At 49.7% G+C, this 25,173-nt stretch overlaps 2 protein-coding genes across 7 annotated transcripts in view; one reads left to right on the forward strand and one right to left on the reverse strand.

Annotated features, from left to right (window-relative positions):
* Zan (zonadhesin) overlaps positions 1-5,199 on the forward strand; it is a 112,040-nt gene extending 106,841 nt beyond the window's left edge. For 3 of the 5 annotated variants that reach the window (XM_039090053.2, XM_039090052.2, XM_063271283.1), the window contains one exon: positions 1-5,199. In XM_039090053.2, coding sequence (XP_038945981.1) covers positions 1-274 — 274 coding nt within the window. In that variant the 3' untranslated portion in view covers positions 275-5,199. 5 annotated transcript variants of the gene reach the window in all.
* The window catches only part of Ephb4 (EPH receptor B4), a 25,300-nt gene continuing 4,662 nt past the window's right edge, over positions 4,536-25,173 (reverse strand). The window contains exons 4-17 of one of the 2 annotated variants that reach the window (NM_001427586.1): positions 21,500-21,896; positions 18,944-19,099; positions 18,037-18,369; positions 16,706-16,830; positions 15,740-15,905; positions 13,993-14,095; positions 13,520-13,584; positions 13,303-13,416; positions 12,114-12,361; positions 10,013-10,228; positions 8,925-9,074; positions 7,083-7,276; positions 6,783-6,938; positions 4,536-5,571 (exon numbers count right to left, since the gene is read on the reverse strand). In NM_001427586.1, coding sequence (NP_001414515.1) covers positions 5,442-5,571; positions 6,783-6,938; positions 7,083-7,276; positions 8,925-9,074; positions 10,013-10,228; positions 12,114-12,361; positions 13,303-13,416; positions 13,520-13,584; positions 13,993-14,095; positions 15,740-15,905; positions 16,706-16,830; positions 18,037-18,369; positions 18,944-19,099; positions 21,500-21,896 — 2,553 coding nt within the window. In that variant the 3' untranslated portion in view covers positions 4,536-5,441. Of the gene's footprint in view, positions 5,572-6,782; positions 6,939-7,082; positions 7,277-8,924; positions 9,075-10,012; positions 10,229-12,113; positions 12,362-13,302; positions 13,417-13,519; positions 13,585-13,992; positions 14,096-15,739; positions 15,906-16,705; positions 16,858-18,036; positions 18,370-18,943; positions 19,100-21,499; positions 21,897-25,173 lie in introns of both variants that reach the window. The other variant, XM_003751157.6, reaches the window with a different exon arrangement.

Consider the following 25,173-nt stretch of genomic DNA (forward strand, 5'->3'; position numbering starts at 1 on the left):
GGAGAAACTGTTGAGACGAAGTATACTTAGGCTGGAGGACACAGGTGAGAACCAGACCTGGGGCTATGTGAGTCCTAGCCAAGAACTGAGTCCTCCTGCAACGTGGGTGTTCTTGCTTTCTCCTCAGATGTTCCAGAGCCTACCTTCAAAGCCACCGAGTTCTGAGTTGTCCTCAAACAGAGAAAAATATTTTATTTTTTTAAATAGCTTTTGTTTTAGGATTGTTATTGTGGGGGGATGGGCACGTGCCTGCCACTTGCATGTCTGGAGGTGAGAAGACAACTTGTGGGAGTCACTTCCTTTACTTTGCGGGACATGGGGATTGAACTCAGGACACGAGGCTTCACAGCGAGCACCTTCTCCACCAAGACAGGCCCAGGCTTAATGTTTTTAGTAGGAGTGTCTCCCTGATTGTGGTGGAGGCAGCGAGTCTGAGAGCTGAAGAGAAATGGGAAAGGGAGACAGGTGTGTGTGGATCCCTGAAGGTCGAGTGCTGTGCAGGGAATGTCCCGGGGGACAGAACCTCAGGTCTCAGGAAGGAGAATGTCACCAGTCACGAAAGCTACAGTCAGAGCCTGTTCAGCTCTGGTAGGGCACCAGCAATGGAAGGCAGAAGAGGCAGGGAGGGAAGGTTCTGGAAGGAAGAATGAGCAGGAGAAAAGACTTCCTGTGCCCATCTTTTTTTTTTTTTAAGACAAGTTATTACATTGCTGAGAATGACTCTGACCTCCTGATCCTCCTGTCTCTGCCTGTTGAAATTACAAGTATACATCTCTACACCCCGTTAACTAACACTAGGGGCAGAACCTGGGGTTCTGTGCATGCTAGGCAGACACTCCCCCAACGGAGCCACTTCTCCAGCTCCTGTAGTGCATCTCCTTTACCCATTTAAAATACACATGTATGTGCATGTACATATACGTGTTCATGTGTGTACAAGCGTGTCCAGGCGTGACACCATCCCTACAAAGTCAGGGACATATGCTCCCCCCCAGACAGGGAACCAATGATGAACCAGAGTAGTGACCGCCCCCTGCAGTCCAGAGTGGTGAGCGAATGAACCTGCTGGGATCATTGCAGGATATAGTGAGCGGCAACTCACGGCAGCAGAAATGACCCAAAGGGGGGTTGGGGATTTAGCTCAGTGGAAGAGCGCTTGCCTAGAGAGCGCAAGGCCCTGGGTTCAGTCCCCAGCTCCGAAAAAAAAGAAAAAAGAAAAAGAAAAAAAAAAAAAAAGAAATGACCCAAAGGTAGCTGTGATGGCTTCCGAAAGCGGAGCCCTGGTGCTCACTGCACAGCCTGCAGGCAGCTTGACGGGTTGAAGGGTGTCTCTTCCGGGCAGCTCTGCCTGTCTGAGAGTGCTTTCGGCAGTCCATGCTGTTCATATAAACTTGGGAAGGAGCGACCCAGTGCGTTCTGTCGGTTTGCATTGTTTACTTCCTGGGACTCCAGGAGCTTCCCTTCACTGTGCACATTTGTGACGTCGTGCTCAGAGGACAGCCTCTGCTGCCACTCCTCAGACTCCTTCCACCTTTCTTTGAGAAAGTCTCTCACTAGACTTTGACATGGAGTTAGGCTAGCTGGCCAGCTGGTTTCCATGGATCCACCCATCTGTCCTCCACAATCGTTAGTGTATGCATCATAATAGCGGGGCCACTTACATGGGTTCTGGGAATAAGCCTCAGGTCCTCATTTATGCGACAAGCACTTTACCACCAGAGCCATCTCTCCAGTACCCTGGTGGGATTTTTTATTTTTACTAATGTTCACACATACACATAAAATAAATAAACTTTAAAGAGAGAGACAGAGAGACAGACACAGAGGCCTGTGTTGAGTCAAGGAGGACACATGCCCAGGGAGATATTATTAATCTGTGTGACAAGCATAGCTTTGGAGAACTTTCCTTTTTCCTGTTGTCAGAAGACAAGTTCTCCTTTTACTATGCGGGGCTTCGGGACCAAGCTCAGGTCTTTGGCCTGCTGAGCCATCACTGCCACGTTTAGGGAGCTAAGTTATTTTTTAAGGTGGTCTCAAGCTTGCTATATAAACCTGGCCTGGCACTCACTAAGCTGAATGGACTTAGCCTATGAGTTCTTCTACTAGAGGGAAGCAAGGGCATCCCTCACTCTTCCTTCCCCAGTGTCTCTAAGGAGCCCTTCAGGAGGTTACTATGGGAACTGTGGGTGGAGTTACAGGCTCCGGGGGCCATTCTCACAACCAGGTAGGAGTAACCACTGCTTCAACCAAAGGAGGCCAAGCTGTGTAATTTGCACTCTGAGAGTTTGTGTCTCCTGGGTTAGTCCTTACTTGGGGTAATGAAGGGGAAAATCGAGGCTGTAATGAAGACAACCAGGCATGCATTAGACTGTAAGGACCTCAAGAAACAGACTTGGGCTGGAGAGATGGCTCAGTGGTGAAGGGCACCGACTGCTCTTCCAGAGGTCCTGAGTTCGATTCCCAGCAACCACATGGTGGCTCACAACCATCTGTAATGGGATTCGATGACCTCTTCTGGTGTGTTCTGAAGACAGCTACAGTGCGCTCATATACATAAAATAAATAAGTCTTTAAAGAAAGAGAGAGACTTGGCCTGAGTGTGTAGTCAGGGAGGACACACACACGCCCAGGGAGATATTATTATTATTATTATTATTTTTTGGTTCTTTTTTTCGGAGCTGGGGACTGAACCCAGGGCCTTGCGCTTCCTAGGTAAGCGCTCTACCACTGAGCTAAATCCCCAGCCCCCAGGGAGATATTATTAATCTGTCTGTGTGACAACCATACCTTCGGAGACCTTTCCCGAAGCCAGCCAAGCCCACTATGAGTACAGGAAAGGGCCCAGGACAGGAGTGGGGCCTGCCCTGCATGGGCCTGGTTTCACTCACTAGGACAGCGTAAATCCCCTTACACAGGAAGGGACAGTGCCCTCTGCAGGTTAGCCTCCTGCCTGGCCTTAATCTTCCTTTCTTCCCTGTAGCAGCCCTCCCCGAAGGTCACGCTATCTAGCCAGGATGTCTGTTTGGCAGTGAAAGGCAGTTGGCTGGATTAGTGTCCCCTGGGACACTCCCCTTCCTGGTAGCAGTGAGCCCCTCCCACCCTCCAGAGATATTAAATGTCACCCAGGGAAAGGAGACAAAGGACTTAGTGTGATTCATGCCACAATCCCAGCATTCCAGAGGCTGAGGCAGGAGGATAGTGAGTTCCAGCCTGTCCGGGGTTAAATAGCAAGCCCTGGTTTGCAAAATACAGGAAGGGGTAGAGGGTTCTGGAGGCTAGTTCAGTCAGCAAGCAAGCTCTAGGATCAGGGCTCTGTTTGTAGTGGAAGAGGGGCCAATGGGAGTGGTGGTGTGGGCTTACCATTCTAGAACTGTGGAGGGAGAGAAGAATGCTAGCCCACCTGGCCAGCTGCAGGGCAATGAGAGAACTTGCAGAGTCTCTGTCTCACTCTATGCATGTGCACGCGCGTTCATGCACGAGGAACTGGAGATGGCTCTGTGGTACTTGCTGCTTACAGAAGACCAGAGTTATCTTCCCAACACCCATGTCAGACAGCTCACGACAGCCTAAAACTCCAGCTCCAGGCAGATCAAGAATATACTCTTCTAGCATCTGTGGGAACCTATGTTCACATGGACATACCTCTCCCAACACACACACACCCATGCACGCACACACATGCAGGGAAATGGTAGACAGGAACACTGCCTTCGGACCACTGTGCTGTGAGGTTCTATACCGCTCCACTTTAACAGCACTGCAGTGAAAAGGCTGCACTCAATCAGGCTAGCCCTCGTCCTGACCTGCCCTTGCAGGTTTCCCATCTGCAAGGCATACCCAGGAGCAGAGGGGGCTGAGAAAACACTACAGTGGGGAGTGGAGAGGCCGGAACGGGGACGGACCCCATCCTCCTCTTCCTGTCTGGGAGGGAGAAGTTAGGAGCAGACACAGTGGAGCGGCTCCCTCTCCCCTTCCCAGGAGGCCAGGCAAACCTGCCTGGACAGCATCTTGAATGGGGGAATTGTCCTGCCAGCTCCCTGGCATATGCACATACATGTGAGGGCCCCTTCAGCCACTCCCCATCTTCCTCTTCCCCCATAGCCAATGCTGGCTCTCCCATTACCGCTAAACTAACCCTATCTACGTACATCTGGCCCAAGTCTGTGGACACCTAACTGGACCCCCACTGTCACCTGTGCGCCCTCACCCCCATCCTTTTAAAGTAGTTCTAGGACAGGACTATGGGCTACAAGCTTGGGTTCCCTCACACAACCCCCTGCCAGAGCTAAGGAAGAGAGAGGAGGGGCAGGAGGTGGCAGCCCCACCCCGGAGGTGCCTGAGGCTCTTGGCAGGGGCAGCTGGAGCAGTTAGAACCAGCTGCCAGTGACTCACCTCCCACCAACCCAGACAAAACACCTAGGGCTGGGAACCAACACCCAGCACCTCCCCACACCATAATCCCACCACTAGACCTGACCCCCTAGGGGTCCCCTATTCTCAGAATTCTGGTCTCCCCAGCTCCCAATCACCCTCGGTACTGAGACAGATCCCGTTTTCTTTTATTTATACAAAAAAAAAAAGTTTCTTTTTAAATATAATTTAAGAACCCCCTTCCAAGCACCGGTGTCTGCCTCCTGTTGACCGCCACCACCCTCCTGCCCCTTTTACAACATCACCCCCCCTTCCCTCCACTCACAACACAGCTTGGGGGCACTTAGGGGGAGGGAAGGAGGAAGGAACTAACTGTCTGAGGCTATGGCATTTCAAAGGCACTGTTCTAGAACATATCAACGGGTCCTTGTTCCCAACAGGAGATAGTCGAACCAGGTACCCTTCAACGCACAAAATCTGGACAAGGGGGGTGGGGAGGGAAGAGAAGGAGGAAAAAAAATAACAAAATAAAAAATAGTAAAACTCCAGAACCTTCAATATGAAGGCAGATGAGGGAAGGAGCATTTACAAGGGAAAATGATTGCCTTTGGTGGTGACAGCAAGTTGGGACATCAGAATCCAATGATTACATCACCGAGTCCTGACAGCCCCGTCCTGCCTTCTGGGACGGCATTTTCCACTCCCAAGTTGGCAGGCTGGTCACCTTTTCTCTTTGGTCTGCAGGGACATGCCCGTTGAGGTGGAAGACGCTTGAGGAGAGAGCCCTCTGGGAAGATGGGAGATTAGAGACGTAGGGATGTTCTTTGCCCAGTCTTGAAGGAAAGACTCACTGTTGAGTTTGGGGTTTCCCGCCTGGAGGGCACCCGTGTGATTCTTCCCATCCCATATGGCACAGTTTCCTCAAGGCTGGGTCTCCAGGATTAACAGCTCCTACCCCTTCTGTTCAAAGTGCAATCCAATGGGAAGCTGTGATGAGGGGGAGGGGCTCATCTTGTGAGTCCCCACCCAACTCTGCCCCCCTCAGCTCTGGGGTGGTGAGCCCTTGGAGGTCAGAACTGCTGGGTTGGTCCTCCTGTCCCACCGGGGGCTCCTGGCTTAGCTTGGGACTTCATATGCTGCACACTGGCTAAGATTTTCTTCTGGTGTCCTGCCAGAGTGACTCCAATTCGGAGAAGGTCCCTGTGGAAAAATAGAAGGCTGAATGAGTCCAGGGACCAGCCAATCAGGAAGTCCACAGGAGGAGGACCTCAAGAGTAATCACCAAACCTTTACTGAGCAGCCTTAGGAGAGGAAGGAAAAGGAAAGTCGTCCAAAAGATTTTAGGGGGAAGAGGCTGCAGCAGAGACTGCCTTGGAGGGGAAGGAAATACAGAAAGGGGCCACACGGGTAAAGAACTAGGGCTTAAAGGATTCAATGAAGATGTTAAGAAGGGACCAGGGGGGCTGGAGAGATGGCTCAGTGGTTAAGAGCACTGACTGCTCTTCCTAGAGGTCCTGAGTTCAAATCCCAGCAACCACATGGTGGCTCACAACCATCTGTAATGAGATCTGATGCCCTCTTCTGGTGTGTCTGAAGACAGCGACAGTGTACTCACATAAAATAAATAAAATTAAAAAAAAAAAAAAAAAAAAAGGATCAGGGGACCTGCCTGGCCAGATGTCTTCTGGAGTTTTGTTTTATTTTTAATTTTACATATTATCTTAACTGGTTATTTGAGATAAAGTATTAACATGTAGCCCACACGAGCCTCAGTTGAAACCTCCTCCTGCCTTAGTCTGTCAGGGGCTGGGAGCAAACACGGTGGTAAACTACCTCAGCCACCTCCTCCTGACGTAAGTCTGTCCCTTTCCCCCAGGTCCAAAGCTGGGGTAAGCAAAGGCCTCGGGAGAGAACCAGAGAAGGGAGGAAGGAGGCACTCCAAGTACAGACAGGCACGAGAACAGTTATTTGGGAGCTGATAGAATCATAAAACCATTTATCATCGAAGCTGGGAAGGGATTTCCAAATCTTAGCCCCATCCTCTCCTTTTATGGTGGGGAAAGAGAGCCAGCGTTGACACGTTACCCTGAGAGCTGCGTTAGGAATGTAGCTAGAAGCACAAAGACAGAGACAGGCTGGAAACGGGAAAGGAGATGACCCAGGCTCGAGGAGGCTCTGGAGTGAACACTAGCCAGCCACTGCTGTTCCGGGAGGATCCAGGGGCTCGGCCTCAGTCATGGTTTGTTTGGTGGGCAGCTCTGGGCAGAGCTGGGCCATCAGTATAACCAACTACCCTTGACATTGAGCTCAGAGGTCTCTACTGAACGTGAGGGTCTGACTCAGCCTCCTATACCCGATGTTCCCAGGCACCATCTGCGTTCTGGGCCCCCACTGTGGCGCTTTCCACTTACTCGGCAGAGATCTGGCTGACCACCTCAAAGGAGCCGAATCCAGCCGCTGCAAAACTTTCCTCGTATCTTCCCATCTTGATGGCTCGAAGCCACTCGCCCACAGAACCAAAAGCAGAGTAGTGAGGCTGCCGTTGGTCCAGGAGTGGATGTGAGGCCCTGAGAGGTGGGGAAGATAAAGATGGAGAGAAATGCTAAAGTCAGACAGCTATCACATCAGAGGGCTCCAATCCCTATACAGTCAAAGGGATGGACTCCAAGGCCACTTAGAAGGGTTTTTGGGTTGTTCTCTGGGATCCTCACCCGCCATTCTCCCTGGCCACGATTTTGAGGCTAGCGGGATTCCGGATCATCTTGTCCAGAGCGCTGACCACCTGGGGGAATCGGGGCCGGGCATTCCGGTCCTTCTGCCAACAGTCCAGCATGAGCTGGTGGAGGGAGGTGGGGCAATCTGGGGGAGGGGGCAGCCGGTAGTCCTGTTCAATAGCATTGATCACCTACAACGACAGGGAGGACGGGGTGAAGCTGGCTTGAGAGAACCATTCACCAAAAGAACCATGGGCACCGTAAAGCCTAGATCCCTGGGTCCCAGGAGGATGCAAACTGCCTTGGCTGGCAACGCTTCCCCACCCAGCCCTGCACCTCTTGAGCTCCAGTCTAGCGTGTAACCTCCCAACCCTGCCCTCCACCCATACCCAAATCCAACACTACTACATCCAACTCTGTGTGTTCACGTGTGGATGTGCATGTGGAGGTCAAATTGCATGTATGTATGTACTAGTGTAAGGGGGGATTGCACACACACACACAGTAGCACATGTGTAGAGGTCAGAAGACTGTTTGAAGGAATCAGTTCTTTCCTTCCACTGTGTTGGTTCTGGAAACTGAACTCAAGTTGTCCGGAGTTAACTTCTAGTTCTTCACTTTCCTTTGCTTGCATATGCAATGTGTGTAGGTGCCTGTGTGTGTGCTCACATATGTGTGTGTCTGTGTATGTGTGTGTGAGTGTGCATGTGTAAGTATGTGTGTGTGCCTGTGGGTGTGTGTCCATGTGTGAGTGTGTGTATGTGTGCCTGTGTGTGTATGTGTGTGTGCACGTGTGTGAGTGTGTGAGCAGGTGTGTGAGTGTACATGTGTGAGTATGTATGTGCCTGTGTGTGTGCCTGTGTGTGTGTGAGAGCAGGTGTGTGAGTGTATGTGTGAGTGTGCATATGTGAGTGTGTATGTGCCTGTGTGTGTGTGTGCCTGTGTTTGAGTGTGTGAGCAGGTGTGTGAGTGTGCATATGTGAGTATGTATGTGCCTGTGTGTGTGTGCCTGTGTGTGTGTGAGAGCAGGTGTGTGAGTGTATGTGTGAGTGTGCATATGTGAGTGTGTATGTGCCTGTGTGTGTGTGTGCCTATGTTTGAGTGTGTGAGCAGGTGTGTGAGTGTATGTGTGTGAGTGTGCATGTGTGAGTGTGTATATGCCTGTGTGTGTGCCTATGTGTGAGTGTGTGAGCAGGTGTGTGAGTGTGTGCACGTGTATATATGTGTGTATGTGTGTGTGTGAGTGTGTGTGTCTGTTTATGTGTGTGTGAACTTGTGTGAGTGTGTGAGTGTATGAGTATGTGAGTGTGTATGTGTATATGTGTGTCTGTTGTCATTATCAGTCATTCTCTATCCTATATATTGAGGCAGGGTCTCTCTCTTGAACCCAGAGCTTATTGATTCTTAGTCTAGCTTGATCCAGATCTTCTGTCTCTAGCGTCCCAGTGCTGGAATTACAGACAAGCTCCCCCACCTCCCTCATGGGTTTGAGTGAGGGCTGGGGACCTGAATTCCAGGCCTCCTGCTTGCCTTACAAACACCTCACCTACAGGGCCAGCTTCTCAGCCCCCCACCTTGTCTCTCACTAAACCTGGAGTTGACTGACTGACTATGCTGGTGGGCCAATCAAGTTCCCCAGATATGACTGATCCTCATCCTCACGTGGCAAGATGTGTACTCGCGGAGTCAGCTGCCCCATAGTCCCTGCAGCCAACTCTTGGATGCAAACATCCGTGTGCCCACACACGGATGAGGAAGAGTCTGGGAAACCTATCCCCCACTCCCGTATCCAGGAGAGACTATGTCCAGGAAATCTTGGCTTGACCATGGAACACTTACGTCCTGGTTGCTCATGTCCCAGTATGGCCGTTCCCCGAAAGACATGACCTCCCACATGACGATCCCATAGCTCCAGGCATCACTGGCAGACGTGAATTTCCTGAAGGCAATGGCCTCAGGGGCGGTCCATCGGATGGGAATCTTTCCTCCCTGTGGAAGAAGGTGGAAAAGGTGAACACAGGCAGCAGCAGGACCCGGGACAGCATCCAGGAGGGAGAGGGTCGTCAACTTGACAGAACCTAGACTCTTCAGGACGAGCCTGGTGCCTGAGAGGGATTATCCTAACTGGGTTAAATTCTAAAGCAGACAGTGCCAATCATTCCCCGGCTTGGGCCCCTGCACTGAATCAAGATGACAGAGCGCGCTGGCCATACGCATTCACTATTTGTTCTATTTCGTGACTGTGGTGCGATGCGACCACCTGCTTCCAGTTCCTGCTGCCTCAGCTTTGTCACCGTGATGGGCTGTCCCTAGTACTGTGAGTTCAAAATAAAACTATCTCAGGTTACCTTTGTCAGAGTATTCTATCGCAGCCATAGGAAAAGAAACAAAGACGGTCCCCCTGCTCCTCCCCCCCACCCATCGCCAACTCTTCATTCCTCAACTTCCAGCCCCCACGGCCGTCCCTCTCTCATCTTGTTTTGTGATGTTCTGTAGAAATAGAGTCACGTGGCACCCACGCATGCCTCCAGCTCCCTAGCTCCTCCCTACATAGCCAAAGACGAGCATCTCTGATCCTCCAGCCTCCACCTCCTCTGTGGTTGGATTACAGGTGCACAGCACCCTGTCTGGTTTGCTTGTCTTTCTACCTAGGATCCACCCAGATAGCCCAGGCTCAACCTCCTTTGCTCGGAAAGGATGACAGGTGTCATCCCAACTGCCACTTCTCCCAACTGGTCTCCTGTCTCTCTGGCCTCCAGTCTCCCACCTCCGCAGCTGTTTCCTCACATCGGATGCTGGTTTTCCTTTGGCCCGAACCTGCATTCTCCCCCGGGGAGCAAAGCTGTCAATGCTTCTCCCCATGGTTTCTCCAACCAACCCACCTCTCCATGTGAATGCTTAGCTGGTACCCCTGGCCCCAGGCTCACCAGGGAACTTGTGTAGGTGGGATCAGAGGAGTTCTCCTCCAGGAATCTGGAGAGGCCAAAGTCGGACACCTTGCAGACCAGGTTACTGTTGACCAGGATGTTCCGAGCGGCCAGGTCTCGATGGACATAGCTCATTTCGGCCAGGTACCGCATGCCTGAGGCAATGCCTCTCAGCATGCCCACCAGCTGAATGACTGTGAACTGCCCGTCGTTCAGCTGGAGAGGAGACGAGAGAGAGGCTTGTTCAGGATGAATGGCCGGTGGGTACCCTCGTCTCTCCCTTCACCACAGCCATCACTCATGCACCATCTCCAGGCTCACCCACAAGGCAACGCGGTTCTCTCAGGCAGCCCGATGGGTCTGCCTAAAGGTTCCCGGCTATAGCAACACCGTAGCACATTTTCTCATCACACCTCATATTGTGGTTTTTGCTTTTGCGACCAAGTTTTTGCTTACAGCCCTGGATGGCCCAGGATGTACGGCAACCCTCCTACATCCATCTTCCAACTGCTGGAGATACAGCCATGAATCAACCATGCTACCTGTTTTCTTTCATTTTAAAGATGTATGTTCACCACTCCCATATTATAGAGAGATGATATATATACATATATATGTGTATGTGTACATATATACACACACATATATGTATATATGCATAAATATATACATATATAAATATATATAATATAAACATATATATATGTATTTATGCTTTATATATCTCTGGCTGGTTAACTCGGTATTTACTCCATGGCCCAGGCTGGCATTGGAATGTTCATTCTCCTGCCTCAGCTTACAGGCGCTTACTGCTGTGTTCTGCTTCTAATCAGCACATCTAATTATTTAGACAGGGTCTCAATATGTGGCCCAAGCCAGCCCAAAGTTGTGGCAATCCTCCTGCCTCAGCTTCCTAAGTTCTGGGATTATACACATAAGCCATAGCCAATGGCTTCAGCTAACATTTTTATTCTACCGAAGTCCTTAGATTTGATAGGCAGAGTTGGGCCAGTTAGGAGTGAGTGTACTCCGAGCTGCCTGTCAATGGGGAAAAGGCCTCAGATCAACTGTGTGTGAACACAGAGAGAACAGGACAACACGGAGGAACACTGTGACAAAGAGGAGGTCTGGTGCCCGACCTTGATATGTTTTCATTTTGCCCTCACAGTTAACCAACCAGAATAACAAAACTCAATGGAGCCCATCTGGGTTTAACTCGGGATGCAGGGGACCCATCCCCTGGGCTCTGGAGGGAAAAACAAGGGGGCTGCATCCAAAATCTGCATTTTTTTCAATGATGACAACTGAACCTAAAAACCTCAATAAGTGCTCTACCACTGAGCCACGCCCCCAGCCCCTCACTGGGGGATTCTAAGTAGGGGCTCTACCACTGAGCCATGCCCCCAGCCCCTCTCTGGGAGATTCTAGGCAGGGGCTCTACCACTGAGCCACGCCCCCAGCCCCTCCCTGGGGGATTCTAGGCAGGGGCTCTACCACTGAGCCACGCCCCCAGCCCCTCCCTGGGGGATTCTAGGCAGGGGCTCTACCACTGAGCCACGCCCCCAGCCTCTCACTGGGGGATTCTAGGCAGGGGCTCTACCACTGAGCCACGCCCCCAGCCCCTCACTGGGGGATTCTAGGCAGGGGCTCTACCACTGAGCCACGCCCCCAGCCCCTCACTGGGGGATTCTAGGCAGGGGCTCTACCACTGAGCCACATCCCTAGGCCCTGCAACAGTTTGTGGAGCCTATATGAGACCCTGGTTTGAATCTCCAGTTATGTTCAAAAGTAAGTCAATCAAATAATTCAGTCCCTGTTCAAGATCTGGTTCGAATTTATTTCATGTCCTAAACTACTTAGCTCTTTTTTCTAGAGGTAGAGTCTTACTATGCAATACAGTCTAAGCTGGCCTAGAACTGACTTTGTATCCCAGGCTGATGTAAACTCACAAGTTTCCTGCCTCAGCAACTCCAGTGCTAGGACTGCAGGCATGATTTCTGCTTTATCCTGCTTTCCAAGCCCAGCTCTCCCTGCCTCCTTACCCCTTGGCCCCACCTCCCAGGAATACGCAGTGGTTGTGAAGGTGGGTGGGGTGGCTCACCCGCAGGAAAGAGTCTAGGGCTCCATTCTCCATGAATTCTGTGAGGATCATGACGGGCACGCTGTTAGTGACCACACCCTCGAGGCGGATGATGTTGGGATGCTCGAACTGACCCATGATGGAGGCCTCGCTCAGGAACTCACGTCTCTGGCGCTCCGTGTAGCCACCCTTCAAGGTCTTGATGGCCACACAGCTCTCCTTTTTCCCTGGTGCCTTCAGCCGACCCCGGCACACCTCACCGAACTCACCTTCAGTCACAAGGTAGAGGGTCAGTTTTCCTGCTGCTCTGACCCATTTGTTTTCTTCTCACCGCCCAGGTTTCTACTTTTGTGGTGTGTGTGTGTGTGTGTGTGTGTGTGTGTGTGTGTGTTGTATGTGCATGTTTGTGCACGTGTGTGTGAGTGTGTGTGGTGTGTGTTTTTGTGTGTGTTTTGTGTGTGTGTGGTGTATGTGCATGTGTGCATGTGTGTATGTATGAGTGTGGTGTATTTGTGGTGTATGTGCATGTGCGTGCACATGTGTGTGTGTGTGTGTGAGAGTGTGGAGTGTGTGTGCGTGCACAAGTGTGCGTGAACGTGATAGTGAAATCTGGCATTTTCTTCTACCTCTCTCACTTTTTTTTTATTTTTGTAATTATATTTATGGTTATGCATGCATGTGTACATGTGTAGGAGAACGAACATATGACGTTCAGAGGACAATTTTCAGTAATTACTTCTCTCCTCCCAGCACGTGGGTCCCTCACAGGTCATCAGCCTTGGCTGCAGTCACCTTTATCCTGAGCCATCCTGTAGCCCTGGCCAGTCTGTAACTTGCTATGTAGACCAGGTTAGCCTCAAACCAAATGAGTACCCTGCCTCTGCCTCTTGAGTGCTGGAATCAAAAATGTGTGCCACCACACCCAGCAACCCACTGATTTATTGAGAAAGGGTCTCTCCTTGAACCCAGACCTCATCAGTTTGGCTAGGCTGATGGGCTGGCCAATGAGCACCACAGACTGTCTGTGTGTCCCTTCTGCCTTCCCCACCGTCCCCTCCTTCCCCCCACCCCAGAGCTGGGATTACAGGCACATGCTGCTGTCCTCAGCTTTTCCACATGGGTCTGGGGATCGAACTCATGGCCTTGAGTTTGTACACTAGATGCCCTACTGACTGACCCACCTCTGAAGCACCCGACCTCTTCCTCTTACCTGCACCAATTACCTCTTCAATCTTGACATAGGAGACATCAATCTCTTTGGCAAATTCCCTCACTGCCTCATTAGGGTCTTCGTAAGTAAAGGGATCAATGTAGACCTTGGTACCTGAGGAGTTGCACAGGAGCCCATTAACCAGGAAGTAAATTCCTCCGGACCAAGGTGTCCCGTTAGCTCACAGTTCCTGTCCCCCTGCCTGTGTCCCACATACCGTGCCCGATGAGATATTGCCCATGTTTATCGGAGTACTCGACTTCCCTCCCACTGCTCTGCTTCCTGTAGCCATGAGAAAAGAAGCAAAAAGTGAACTGAGTCATACATCTCTATGCCCACAGAGAACAAAGGAGTCGGGGTCTGGAAATGAGAACTGACAGGTGGGAAAGGCAGGAAGGTTTGCTCTACAACAGCGGTTCTCAACCTGTGGGTGGAGACTATAAAGGGGGCCAAACGGCCCGTTCACCGGGGTCGTATATCAGAAATTCTACACATCAGATATTTACATGACGATTCATGACAGTAGCAGATTTACAGTTACAAAGAAGCAACAAAAATAATTGAATGGTTGGGTCTCACCACAACAGGAGGAACTGTTAAAGGGTGCGTCCTTGGGCAGGTTGAGAAGCACTGCCCTAGGGTGTGAGGACAGGTGGCCACCCATGGGAGTTTGCAGGTCAGAGTCTTTACCTGAGGCAAAGAACTGCGATAATAATGACCACCAGGACCAGGACCACGCCTACAACCGCGGTGCCTGCGATCAGGGCCAGCTGTTCCCGCCAACTCTCGCTCTCTGGGGAGAAGAGGTCAGGTAAAGATGAGAATTCCCGACTCCCTAACCCCACCATCAAGCAATGATCTGCGGTCTCCTGAGCCCACTCCCATCTCAGCCCAGTATGAGTCGAGTGACTAATGACCTCAGACCAAGGACAATGGATGGAGTGTCCAAGCTTTGCTGCAGTCAGTGATGCTGGGGGAAGGTTTTGTTTGTTGGTGTGTGTGTGTGTGTGTGTGTGTGTGTACGCATTTGGAGGTGATCAGACACTCAGACATGACTTTTATGTGTGTGCTGTGGATCCAAACTTAAGTCCACATGGTTGCCTGACCAGCACTTTATTAACTGAACCGTCTCCCCTCCAAGGACATTTCGATTTTGTTTTATGACATGTTTTGGTGTCCTTAACAAAGAAAATCTTATTTGGGTGAGAGTCTGAAGGTGATAACATACACTTATAATCCCATTCAGGAGGCTGAGACAGGAGGACAGACAGTTTGACACCAGCCTGGGCTACAATAGAAGGTTCTGGTTTAGCATAGGCAAGTTAGCAAAACCCTATCTCAAAATAAAAATAAAGGCCACGATATAGTTCAGTGGGAGAGTGCTGGGATAGCATACGCAGGGTCCATCAGCACCGAGAAAAATAACTATGTCTGTAGCCCCAGCATTTGAGAGGCGGAGGCAGGAGGATTGCCAAGTTAAAGCCCAGTCTGAGGGTTGGGGATTTAGCTCAGTGGTAGAGCGCTTGCCTAGCAAGCACAAGGCCCTGGGTTCGGTCCCCAGCTCTGAAAAAAAGAAAAAAGAAAAAAAAAATGCCACACAATGACACTCTATCCCTAAATGACCAAAGGAGGGTCTGGACAGATGACTCATCAGCTAAGAGCACTGGTGGCTCTTCCAGGGGACCTGGGCTCTCCATATATACATATGTGCAAGCAAAACACTTACACACATAAAATAAAATCTTTAAAAGCATAAAAGATAAGGAAAAGAAAAGGGATGGAAGAAAAGAGAAGATTAAAAAAAGAAAGAGGACGAGTATGGTGGGGTACTCCTGTAATCCCCAGTACTTGCGAGGCAGAGGCAGGAGGATTGCTACAACTTTGAGTCCAGCCTTGCAAGTTCTAGAACATCTCCGAGGCTACTTAGCAAGGACTTGTCTCAAAAAACCATGGAGCTGTTTAAAAATTTACGGAGTTAAGCCAAGCAGCACTGACGCATCCTTTAATTCCATCCAGCAATTGAGAGGCAGAAGGTAGGCAGATCTGTGATTTCCGGGCCAGCCTGATCTACAGAGCAAGTTCAAGAACAGCAAGGGCTACACAGAGAAACCCTGTCTCTGAAAAACCAAACGAAGGAAAACAAACAAAACAAAAAGTGCTTCGCCTCTGAACTCTGTGAGAGAGGGCAGATGGTTTTCCTCATCTTATTGGAGGGAAAAGGAACTCATAGGTCACCTGCCGCTAAGGATGAAGAACCCAGTAGGCTTCACAGCCAGAGCATGGATTTAATTTCTCTATTCTAGGCTCTAGGCTGTCTCTGCAGGCCAGGGCTTATCAATGAAGGATAAAAGCAAGGCACGTGACTTTGCAGTACCGAGGAAAGTCGTCCTTGGTGTGGGGCAACCCTCCCCACCTCCACTGGAAACCCCAAACTCACCATCCAGTTGAGTCTGACTGTGATGCTCTTGGCCAAAGGGACCATAGCCGGCCTCGGACCGTGCACGGACCTGGACCAGGTAGCTGGCTCCCTGCTTCAGCCCCCGGAGCTCAGCTCGGTTTTCTGATGTCTTCAGGAAACGTACACTGCTAGGGCCCTCTGCGCCCTGTACAGGAGAAAGAAGGAATCGGCTGTAAGATAGTCCCCCTTCTCTGCTGCCTCCCCCATCCCCACTCACTCCCACTTCATCCTACCGCGTGGCATCATTTAATCCTGCTAGCTTTTCTCTTTGGGGATGCTGGAACTCAAACCTAAAGCATCTCCACGCCAAGCAAGCAGTCCATCACAGAGCCACGCGCCCAGCCCCTCAGTCGGGGATTCTAGGCAGGTGCTCTACCACTGAGCCACGCCCCCAGCCCCTCACTGGGGGATTCTAGGCAGGTGCTCTACCACTGAGCCACGCCCCCAGCCCGTCACTGGGGGATTCTAGGCAGGTGCTGCACCAGTGAGCCACGCCCCCGGCCCCTCACTGGGGGATTCTAGGCAGGTGCTGCACCAGTGAGCCACGCCCCCGGCCCCTCACTGGGGGATTCTAGGCAGGGACTCTACCACTGAGTCATTCTGACAACCCTTCACAGTAGTTCAATGTGCCTGGTATATAACTATATTTATTTATGTATACATATATATATATTTATTAACTTTATTTAAAATAAAATTTTATATTTATACATTATTTATTGTTTATATATTTGTTTATTACACCTCTTTACTTATATATATTTTATAACTATTTTATAGATAACAGTCACTGAGGCTTAGAGAACCCCAAGGGCTGGCCTGTGGTTGTAGAGTTAGGCCTGGAACTGCACTGCTCACCGGATGTCTTCAAAACCTGGTATCCCAGCTCTGGTTCAATGCCCACCAGACCCCCTATCTGGGTCAGAGCCTGGGCCAGAGTCTTACCTTCTCGTGATACTTGACCTCGTAGTCCAGCACGGCCCCACTGGGTGCTCTGGGGATAGCCCATGACAGGATCAAGCTGCTGGGTGAGGACCGAGTGACTCGGATGTCAGACACCGCGGGAGGCACTGCAGGAGAGAGAAACCCAGTGCGCCCTGCTGCAAAGTCTAGCAATTAACAGTTTCCAATTCTTGCCCTATCCGCATCCCCACAGTGCTGGGGAGGCGGTCAGGGCCCTACACGTGTGAGGCAAACGCTCTAACACTGGGCCAGACCACAAACCCTAGGGGTTTGCTTTCCTAATTCCTCCTCCAGGGCTCTACCTCCATGAATTAATCCATCCTAAGGAGCTGGGGATGGCTCCGTGGTTAAGAGCACTTACTGCTCTTGCAGAGGACCCAGGTCTGGTCCCAGCACCAACACCCGGTAGCTCACCGCAGCCTGTAACTGCGGTTCCAGAGGAGGCAATACCCTCTTTTGGCCTCCCTGGGCACCTCCACACGTATTGTTCATATAAACACATGCAGGCGCACATACACATATAAATTAATTCATCTTTGAAAAAATAATTCCCTTTGAGCACGCTGGAGGTGGAGACAAGAGAACGCTGAGTTTGAAGCTAGCCTGAGCTACATGGCAAGCTGCTGTCTCGAAAAGGGGAAAAAGGACAAGAACCAGTCTGGGTCTGGGACGTGGCCCAGTAAGCAAATGCACAGGCATTTGGACCTCCAGCACCCAGGTAGATGCTGGGCAGACATCTTAGTCACTTGTAATCCCAGAGCACAGGCAGCAGAGGCAGAGTCAGTAACTCCTTTCTCTCTGTGAGGCAGAGTCTCGAGTAGTAGCTCCGGCTGGCCTTGAACTTCGGAACTTTCTGCCTCTGATTCCCAAAACACTGGGACTATGATTTGATTATAAGTACGTTGAGCCCCCCTTTCTCCATCTTTTTTCTTTTTTCCGGAGCTGGGGACCGAACCCAGGGCCTTGCGCTTGCTAGGCAAGCGCTCTACCACTGAGCTAAATCCCCAATCCCCCTTCCTCCATCTTTTAAAGTTTATTAGAGCACAGTAACTGTGCAGAAGGCTTAGCTATGCCATTCCCATATAAACACATAATATACTTTGATCCCATTGTCCCCTCTATACCTTTAAAAATCATTACTTTCTGCCGATAGGTCTCACGTACTAGCTGAGGATAACCTTGAACTCCTGATTTCCCTGCTTCCACTCCCCAAGTGTTGATTTATGTGGCACTGGAGTTCTAACTAGGGTCTTCCACATGCTCAGCAGGCAGTCAGTTCATCAACACCTTCCCCATCTGTCCCCTAGTCTTACCTTCACGGTCAGTGGTGACATTGACAGGCTCAAAAGGAGGTGGTCCGGTGGCTAAGGTAGACACACCATTCAAAGCAGCAACCTCAAAGGTATAGGTGACATCAGGACGCAGCCCTCGGATTGCCACCCAGGGCTCAACCAGGTCTCGAGGACCAGGGTCGAAAGTCAGGTCGCCCCCACAGGGCAAGCAGGAACCCCCAGGACGGCATTCTCGGCAGCGTACAGCATAAGTGAGGTCCTCTCGGCCTCCAGACTCAAGGGGGGCACTCCACTCCAGGCGCAGGGAGGAGCCATTCAGATGGTGAACTACGCTTCTTGGAGCAGAGGGTGGGGCTGCGGGAAAAGAGAATCAGGTAGAGTGTAGGAGGAGACAACCCTAAAGGACAGTCACACTAATCTTCTGAAGTGTTAGAGGTAAGGTTAAAGCTGGGAAGCATGAGGGCTGTCTTCAGCAACTTGACACAACCTAAAATCACTTGGAGAAGGTCTTGATGAGATACTGTCTATGTTAAGTTGGCCTATGGGTGTGTATGTGCGGGATTCTCTTGATAAGTAAGTGATATGGGAGGACCCAGCCCACTGTGGGTGGCACCATTCCCTACAAAGTAGGTCCTGAACTTTGTGAGAAGAGAGAAATCAGACTGAGCACAAGCAAGCAAACAATCAAGCAAACGTGGGTACATTCCTTTCTCTCTGTTCTTGACTCTGGGTGTGATACGACTGGCTGTTCCTGCCTTGACTTCCCCGTGCCAATGGACTACATCCTGGAGTTACGCTAAAATAAATTCCTTCCTCCCTTGTTTCATGGGGCTTTACCACTAGCAACAGAGAGTCCATACTCTCTCCCCAATGAGCTACACACAGGGCAGCATCAGATGTCCTTCACCCCTAGACAATGGAAGCTTACTGGTACAAGGCGAACTGCGGGGATCCGAGCGGGCCCGGTAATACCCAATCCGACACAGGCAGACAGGAGACCCAATGTTATTAGAGTGGCTGTTGGCTGGGCATGGCAGGCAGGGCTCTTCTCCTATTTGGGGCTTGAAGGTCCCCTGGCCACAGGCTGAGGGAGAGAACAAAGACGTCTATCAAAACACAGAACAGAACTGAAGACCAGGAAGATGGCTCAGTGCCTAAGAGCACTGGCGGCTCCTCCAGAGGACCTGGGTTCAGTTCCCAGACCAGGAAGTGCCTTACAAACATCATTCCAGGGGATCCAGTGGCCCCTTCTGACCTCAGGCACAGATATAAACACATACATGCAGGCAACACACACGCATAAAGCTTAAACAAATTTAAACTTTAAAAAGAATCTTCCAACTCTGAAACAAAACCAAAACCTGCATGCAGAGCTCAGGAATGAGTGAGAGTCTGGCCAGGAAAGAGGGGGTAGGGGCTGGAGAGATGACTCAGCGGTTAAGAACACTGACTGCTCTTCCAGAGGTCCTGAGTTCAAATCCCAGCAACCACATGGTGGCTCACAACCATCTATGATGAAGTCTGATGCCCTCTTCTGGTGTGTCTGAAGACAGCTACAGCGTACTTATATATAATAAATAAATCTAAAAAAAAAAAAAAAAAAAGAGCTCCGACTGCTCTCCCAGAGGTCCTGAGTTCAAATCCCAGCAACCACATGGTGGCTCACAACCATCTATGATGAAGTCTGATGTCCTCTTCTGGTGTGTCTGAAGACAGCTACAGTGTACTCATATATATTAAATAAATAAATAAATCTTAAAAAAAAAAAGAGGGGGTCATCCCTCACCCTGCCTAACCCTGACCGTGGCAGTCTGGTGAGACCCTCTCATACTATTTTATTAATAGACTTATAGACAGCATCTGATATATCCTGACCTCAAATTCCATATATCGCCAGGTATAACCTTGAACTTGTGATTTATCTGTGTCCGCCTCCCAGGTGCTGGGATTACAGCTGTGCACCACCATATCCAATTTACAAGGTGGAGAGGATGGAGCCCCAGGACTCTGTGTACCCTAGACAAGCTCTCTATCACATTCCCAGCCATCAGATTAATTTTAAACGCACGCTGCCAAATATATAGAATTACTTCAAAAAATGCAAGATAGCTAACATATGACGTGTGAAGCATTAAGAAAGCCTGTGTGAGTGTAGAAGTCAGACATTTTCCCATCCTATAATTACAGACGGCCCTTGGAAGCCAGAGGCAAGTTCAAGGTCAGCCTGAGCTACATAGTGAGACTGTCTCAGAAACAAAAATAAGGGCTGGAGAGGTGGCTCAGAGGTTAGGAGAGCACACTGCTCTTGCAGAGGACCAGAGTTCAGCTCCGAGCACCTATATTGGAAGGCTGGCAGCAGCAGCCTGCAATTCAAGCCCCAGGGGAGATACAATGTCTCAAGGACACATGACCTCACATATACAAATCATTTGAAAAATAAATCCTTTTCAATTACAAAAACAAAAAACAAACCAACAACAAGAAACACCCAAAGAAGAGATAAGCCAGTCATAGCAACAAGCTCAGGAGGCTGTGTTGAGAGGGAGGATCCACGAGCTGGAAAGCAGCCTGTGCTATAAACCCAGACCTAATCCCAGTACAAAAACAAAAACCACAAACAAAATACCAGGAGATGCACGGAAGGCCTTAGGACCTCTGCAGCACGGAAGTCACCATTAAAGACAATGTTTTAGCTTGCTGTATCACCCAGAATGGACTTTGCAAAGTCCTGTGTTTAGGATGGTATGTAAAACCTCAGACCCCAGTCCAAACGCACGGATGTTGCCAACATTCCAAAAGTAACGACTGGCTAATTTTAGGTGGACATTTGTGAAAATGAAGTCATTTACGGGACGGCAAGCTGGTTCAAGGGGTAAAAGTACTCGCCACCAAGTCTAGTGACTTGACTAGAACGCCTGCGAGCTGACCTCTGACCACGCTAGGGGGGAGGGGGAAGACAACGAATCAACAGCACAAGCCACACCCCCTAAGGACCATACACACAAAGCAAGCAAATCTCTAAACAAAACAAACAAATGAAAATTCAAATGCAAAGCTCTGAGTTTGAATCACGGGCACCTGCATTTAAAAGATAATAATGAATATGGAACAACAAAACCCAAACCAAATGGGGGACAGAGATCCATTCACATCAGCAAATGAGAGGACATTCACAACAAATAAAGTAAAGTATCCCAGCTGCTGCTCAGTGACAATCGCTTAAAGTAGGACACTTCAAAGGCTGGATAGAGGTGCCCAGAGTCTGGCCCCCGGGATCCACTTGGTGAAAGAGAATGGACTTCCGACTGTTGTGCTCTGGCGTCAAGAGCCTACTACCAATGAATTAACAGAATTCTAAATATTACTTTCTACTGTACTAAGATAAAATTGGGAGAGGGGGTAGCCCCAAATCCTAAGGGATGAGAGCAGGAAGACACGCGCGCTGGCCCCACCTGAGACAGTGGGTGGGTACTTCCGTTCTCACCTCTGCACACTTTGTTCCCTTCCGCGGCCTCGTACCCTGGCGCGCAGCTGCAGCCCGTGACCTGCTGCTCAGCCCACTGACCATCTTCCCGGCAGTAGAGGCTGGGGCTGGGGCTGGCCGTAGGGACGGCATTGGCCACGCAGCTACCTGCCACTGGCACCACGAGCTCCCGAGGCACCGTCTCGGGGAAGTAGGTCAAGTTCGTGACCAGCCGGGAGCACTTCTTGTAAAAGAGATGCAAGGAGAGCAGGGCCATGCAGGCTCCTTGGTCCTGGAAAGCCAGGTAGAAGCCGGCTTTGCTGAGAGGACCCAGGCGCAGCGTCTTGATGTTAACTTTCCCTGTTGCTTCAGCTCCAGGGCGCTTCCGAGTCAGATGTTCCGCAGCCACTGTGTCCACCTGCCAGGAGAACCCAGGTTTATCACCACCATCCCACGTCCTCTGGGATCTCTGGTGGACTACCTTCTTCACAGATCCCTTCTGTCTCACCTCCTGTGGAGAGCCTTCCTTCTACCCTCCATGATGTGTATTTCGTGTGTGTGTGTGTGTGTGTGTGTGTGTGTGTGTGTGTGTGTGTGTGTATGTGTATGTATAGAGAGAATATAGAGGGGGCTGGAGAGATGGCTCAGTGGTTAAGGGCACTGACTGCTCTTCCAGAGGTCCTGAGTTCAAATCCCAGCAACCACATGGTGACTCACAACCATCTGTGATGAGATCTGATGCCTTCTTCTGGCGTGTCTAAAGACAGCTACAAGTGTACTTATATATAGTAAATAAATCTCTTAAAAAATATAAAGACTATATATAATGCATATGTAGAATATAGAAAAAATATATACAAATACATATATGTGTATATACATACATGTATATAAAATGTATATATACATATACATGTATACATGTATATGTATAATTTATACACAATATGTGCATTTGTGTGTATATATATAAATATTATATATTCACATGCAATATATATTCATGTGTGTATTTCATATGTGTATACACATACATATATACACATATACAATATATTCATATATACATATATGCACATGTATATGTATGTACATATATTTACACACACACACGCGCGCGCACACACACACACACACACACATAAATATGCAGTCTTCTGTAGTCCAAGCTGGACTCAAACTTGCTATGTAACCAAGGTTTTTCCAAGAGAGGGTTTCTCCGTGTAGTCTTGGCTGTTCTGGAACACACTCTATAGACCAGGCTGGCCTTGAACTCAGAGAGATCCTCCTACCTCCACCTCTCAAGTGCTGGGATGATAGGCAGGCAACCCTCTACTTATTTAGGCAATGCTTCTAGTCTGGCCCCGGCCTCGTGACTGCTGAGTGGCACAACTGAGTGACTGATCCAGCGTGACCAGCACACGTCTGTACATCTCAGCACACGTCTGCCTTCCACTAAAGCTTGCTGGGCTACACTTCTTCCACTTTGTCCTGCCTCAGTTCCCCAATGATTCATCTGGTCTGGGAATATTCATTCATAGATACCTGCGCATGACCTCAGAGGCACAGAGAAATGAAAGAATCAAGGACAGATAGATCACTGTGTGGGGCAGGAGCCAGGGTGGCCACCCACTCTGGAGCCTAAGAGCCTAAGATTCTCACCTCAGATGCTGGCACTCCATGGGAAGTCAATGACTCGTTCTGGGTGAAGATTTGTAAAAATAAAAATCATCTTTTAGGGGTGGGGAAGTACATAAGTTGGTTCATGAGGCCCTGGGCTCATCTCTAACACACACCTGTAATCTCAGCACTGAGGATGCAGGGGCAGGAGGAACAGGAGTTTAGGGTCACCCCTGGCTACGTAAGAGAATTTGAAGTCAGCCTGAGCTATATGTGAGATCTCAAAAACCAAACACGGTCTAGAGAGATGGCTAAGCAGCTAAAGGCATTGGCTATTCTTGCAGAGGCCCAGGGTTCAATTCCCAGCACCCACACAGTAGCTCACAATTGTCTATATAACTCCAGTTCCAGGAGCTCTGATGTCCTCTTCTAGCCTCTCTGGGCATCAGGCATGAACATGGTGCACAGACACACACACATATGCAGGCAAGCATTCAGACACAGAAAATAAAAACAAATAAGTTTTAAGATATATATGTGAACAAAAACCTGACCATGGTGGCACATGCCTTTGACCCAGCAATCAAGAGGCAGGCAGACAGATCTGAGTTCAAGGTTAACTTGATCTACATAGTGAGAGAAGAAAGAAAGAAAGAAAGAAAGAAAGAAAGAAAGAAAGAAAGAAAGAAAGAAAGAAAGAGAGAAGGAAAGAGAAAGTTAACAAAAACAAATCAGAAGGAAGGAATAAAAGACAAAGAAAACCCACAAAGGTTGGAGGGATATTCAGCACTCAAGAGCACATACTCCTCTTACAGAGGAAAAACCAGGGCTGGTTAGATGGCCAGGGAGGTAAAGAGTGCTTGCCACTAAGGGAAAGGATCTGAGTTCTATGCCTGGAACCTCAGTGAGAGGAGAGAACGAGAACCAACTCCTGAGAGTCGTCTCTGACTGACCTCCAGGCTATCACTGTGGCATAGTCATCCATGCACACAATACATACTACATACATACATACATACACATATATGTATACATATATACATATGCACACATGCACACATAAAGATGTCAGGTATGATGTTATATAACTGTAATCCCAACACTTGGGAGGTGGAGGCAGGAGGATCAGGTGTTTCAGGCTAGCTCAGGGTTCTGTCTGTCCTCAAAGCCCAGGTTTTGGTCCCCTTTATGGGTTAACAAAATGGAGGAGCTAAATCCAAGGATTACTTTGAGTTCAGTAGTTTCAAAGACAATCTGGGCAGCACAGCCATAGCTCAGGAGGCAAGGTGTGGCTGGTGCTGGAAACCGGAATTTACAAGACAGGGCTGGAGCAATGGCTCAACAGTTAAGAGCACTTGACCTTACAGAGGACACGGGTTCGATTCCCAGAACCTATGTGACATTCCTTATGACTATCAGTGACTCCATATACTGGAACAAAACACGCATGCACATAAAATAAGTCAAAGAAATAGATAAAGAAGAAAGGCATGGTGCTGCACACCTTTAATCCCAGTGCTCAGGAGACAGAGGCTGGTGGATCTCTGTGATTGAGTTCTAGGACAGCCAGGGCTACAGAGGTAGACTTTGTCTCAAAATACAACAAAGAAATGAATAAAAAGACAGCCACGAGCCAAGTACAACGGCACCCACCACTCAGGAGGTAGAGGCAAGAGGATCAAGGCCGGCCTTGGTTGTGCAGCGATTTCGAGGCTAGCCTAGGCTACACAACACCCTGTCTCAAGAACAAAGAAAGCACAGGTACGAGCTTTGTGTGGAGGAACCGGAAAGAAGTAAGAAGTAGCAGGTGATATCCAGATCCGGGCGTGTGGGAGGACCCGATATTGACAGACATGCAAATGAATACAGAAGGGCCCAGAAGTGAGCAGGTCCGCGGGCAGGTCTGCCGAGATGTCGCGCGTGATGTCGTGAAAGCAGCTTGAGTTGGACCTCCCTACACAGGAGAGGCAGTTCACCTGTACTCTTCCCTTCTATCCACAACAACTCCAGCATTTTCTTCCCTAGACTTAACTGCTCGTAGCCCCGTTGATCCGCCAAAGGCCCTAGAGAGGCTG

This window comes from Rattus norvegicus, chromosome 12 (genome assembly GCF_036323735.1).
Source record: "Rattus norvegicus strain BN/NHsdMcwi chromosome 12, GRCr8, whole genome shotgun sequence".
In the NCBI taxonomy this organism is placed as follows: Eukaryota; Metazoa; Chordata; class Mammalia; order Rodentia; family Muridae; genus Rattus; species Rattus norvegicus.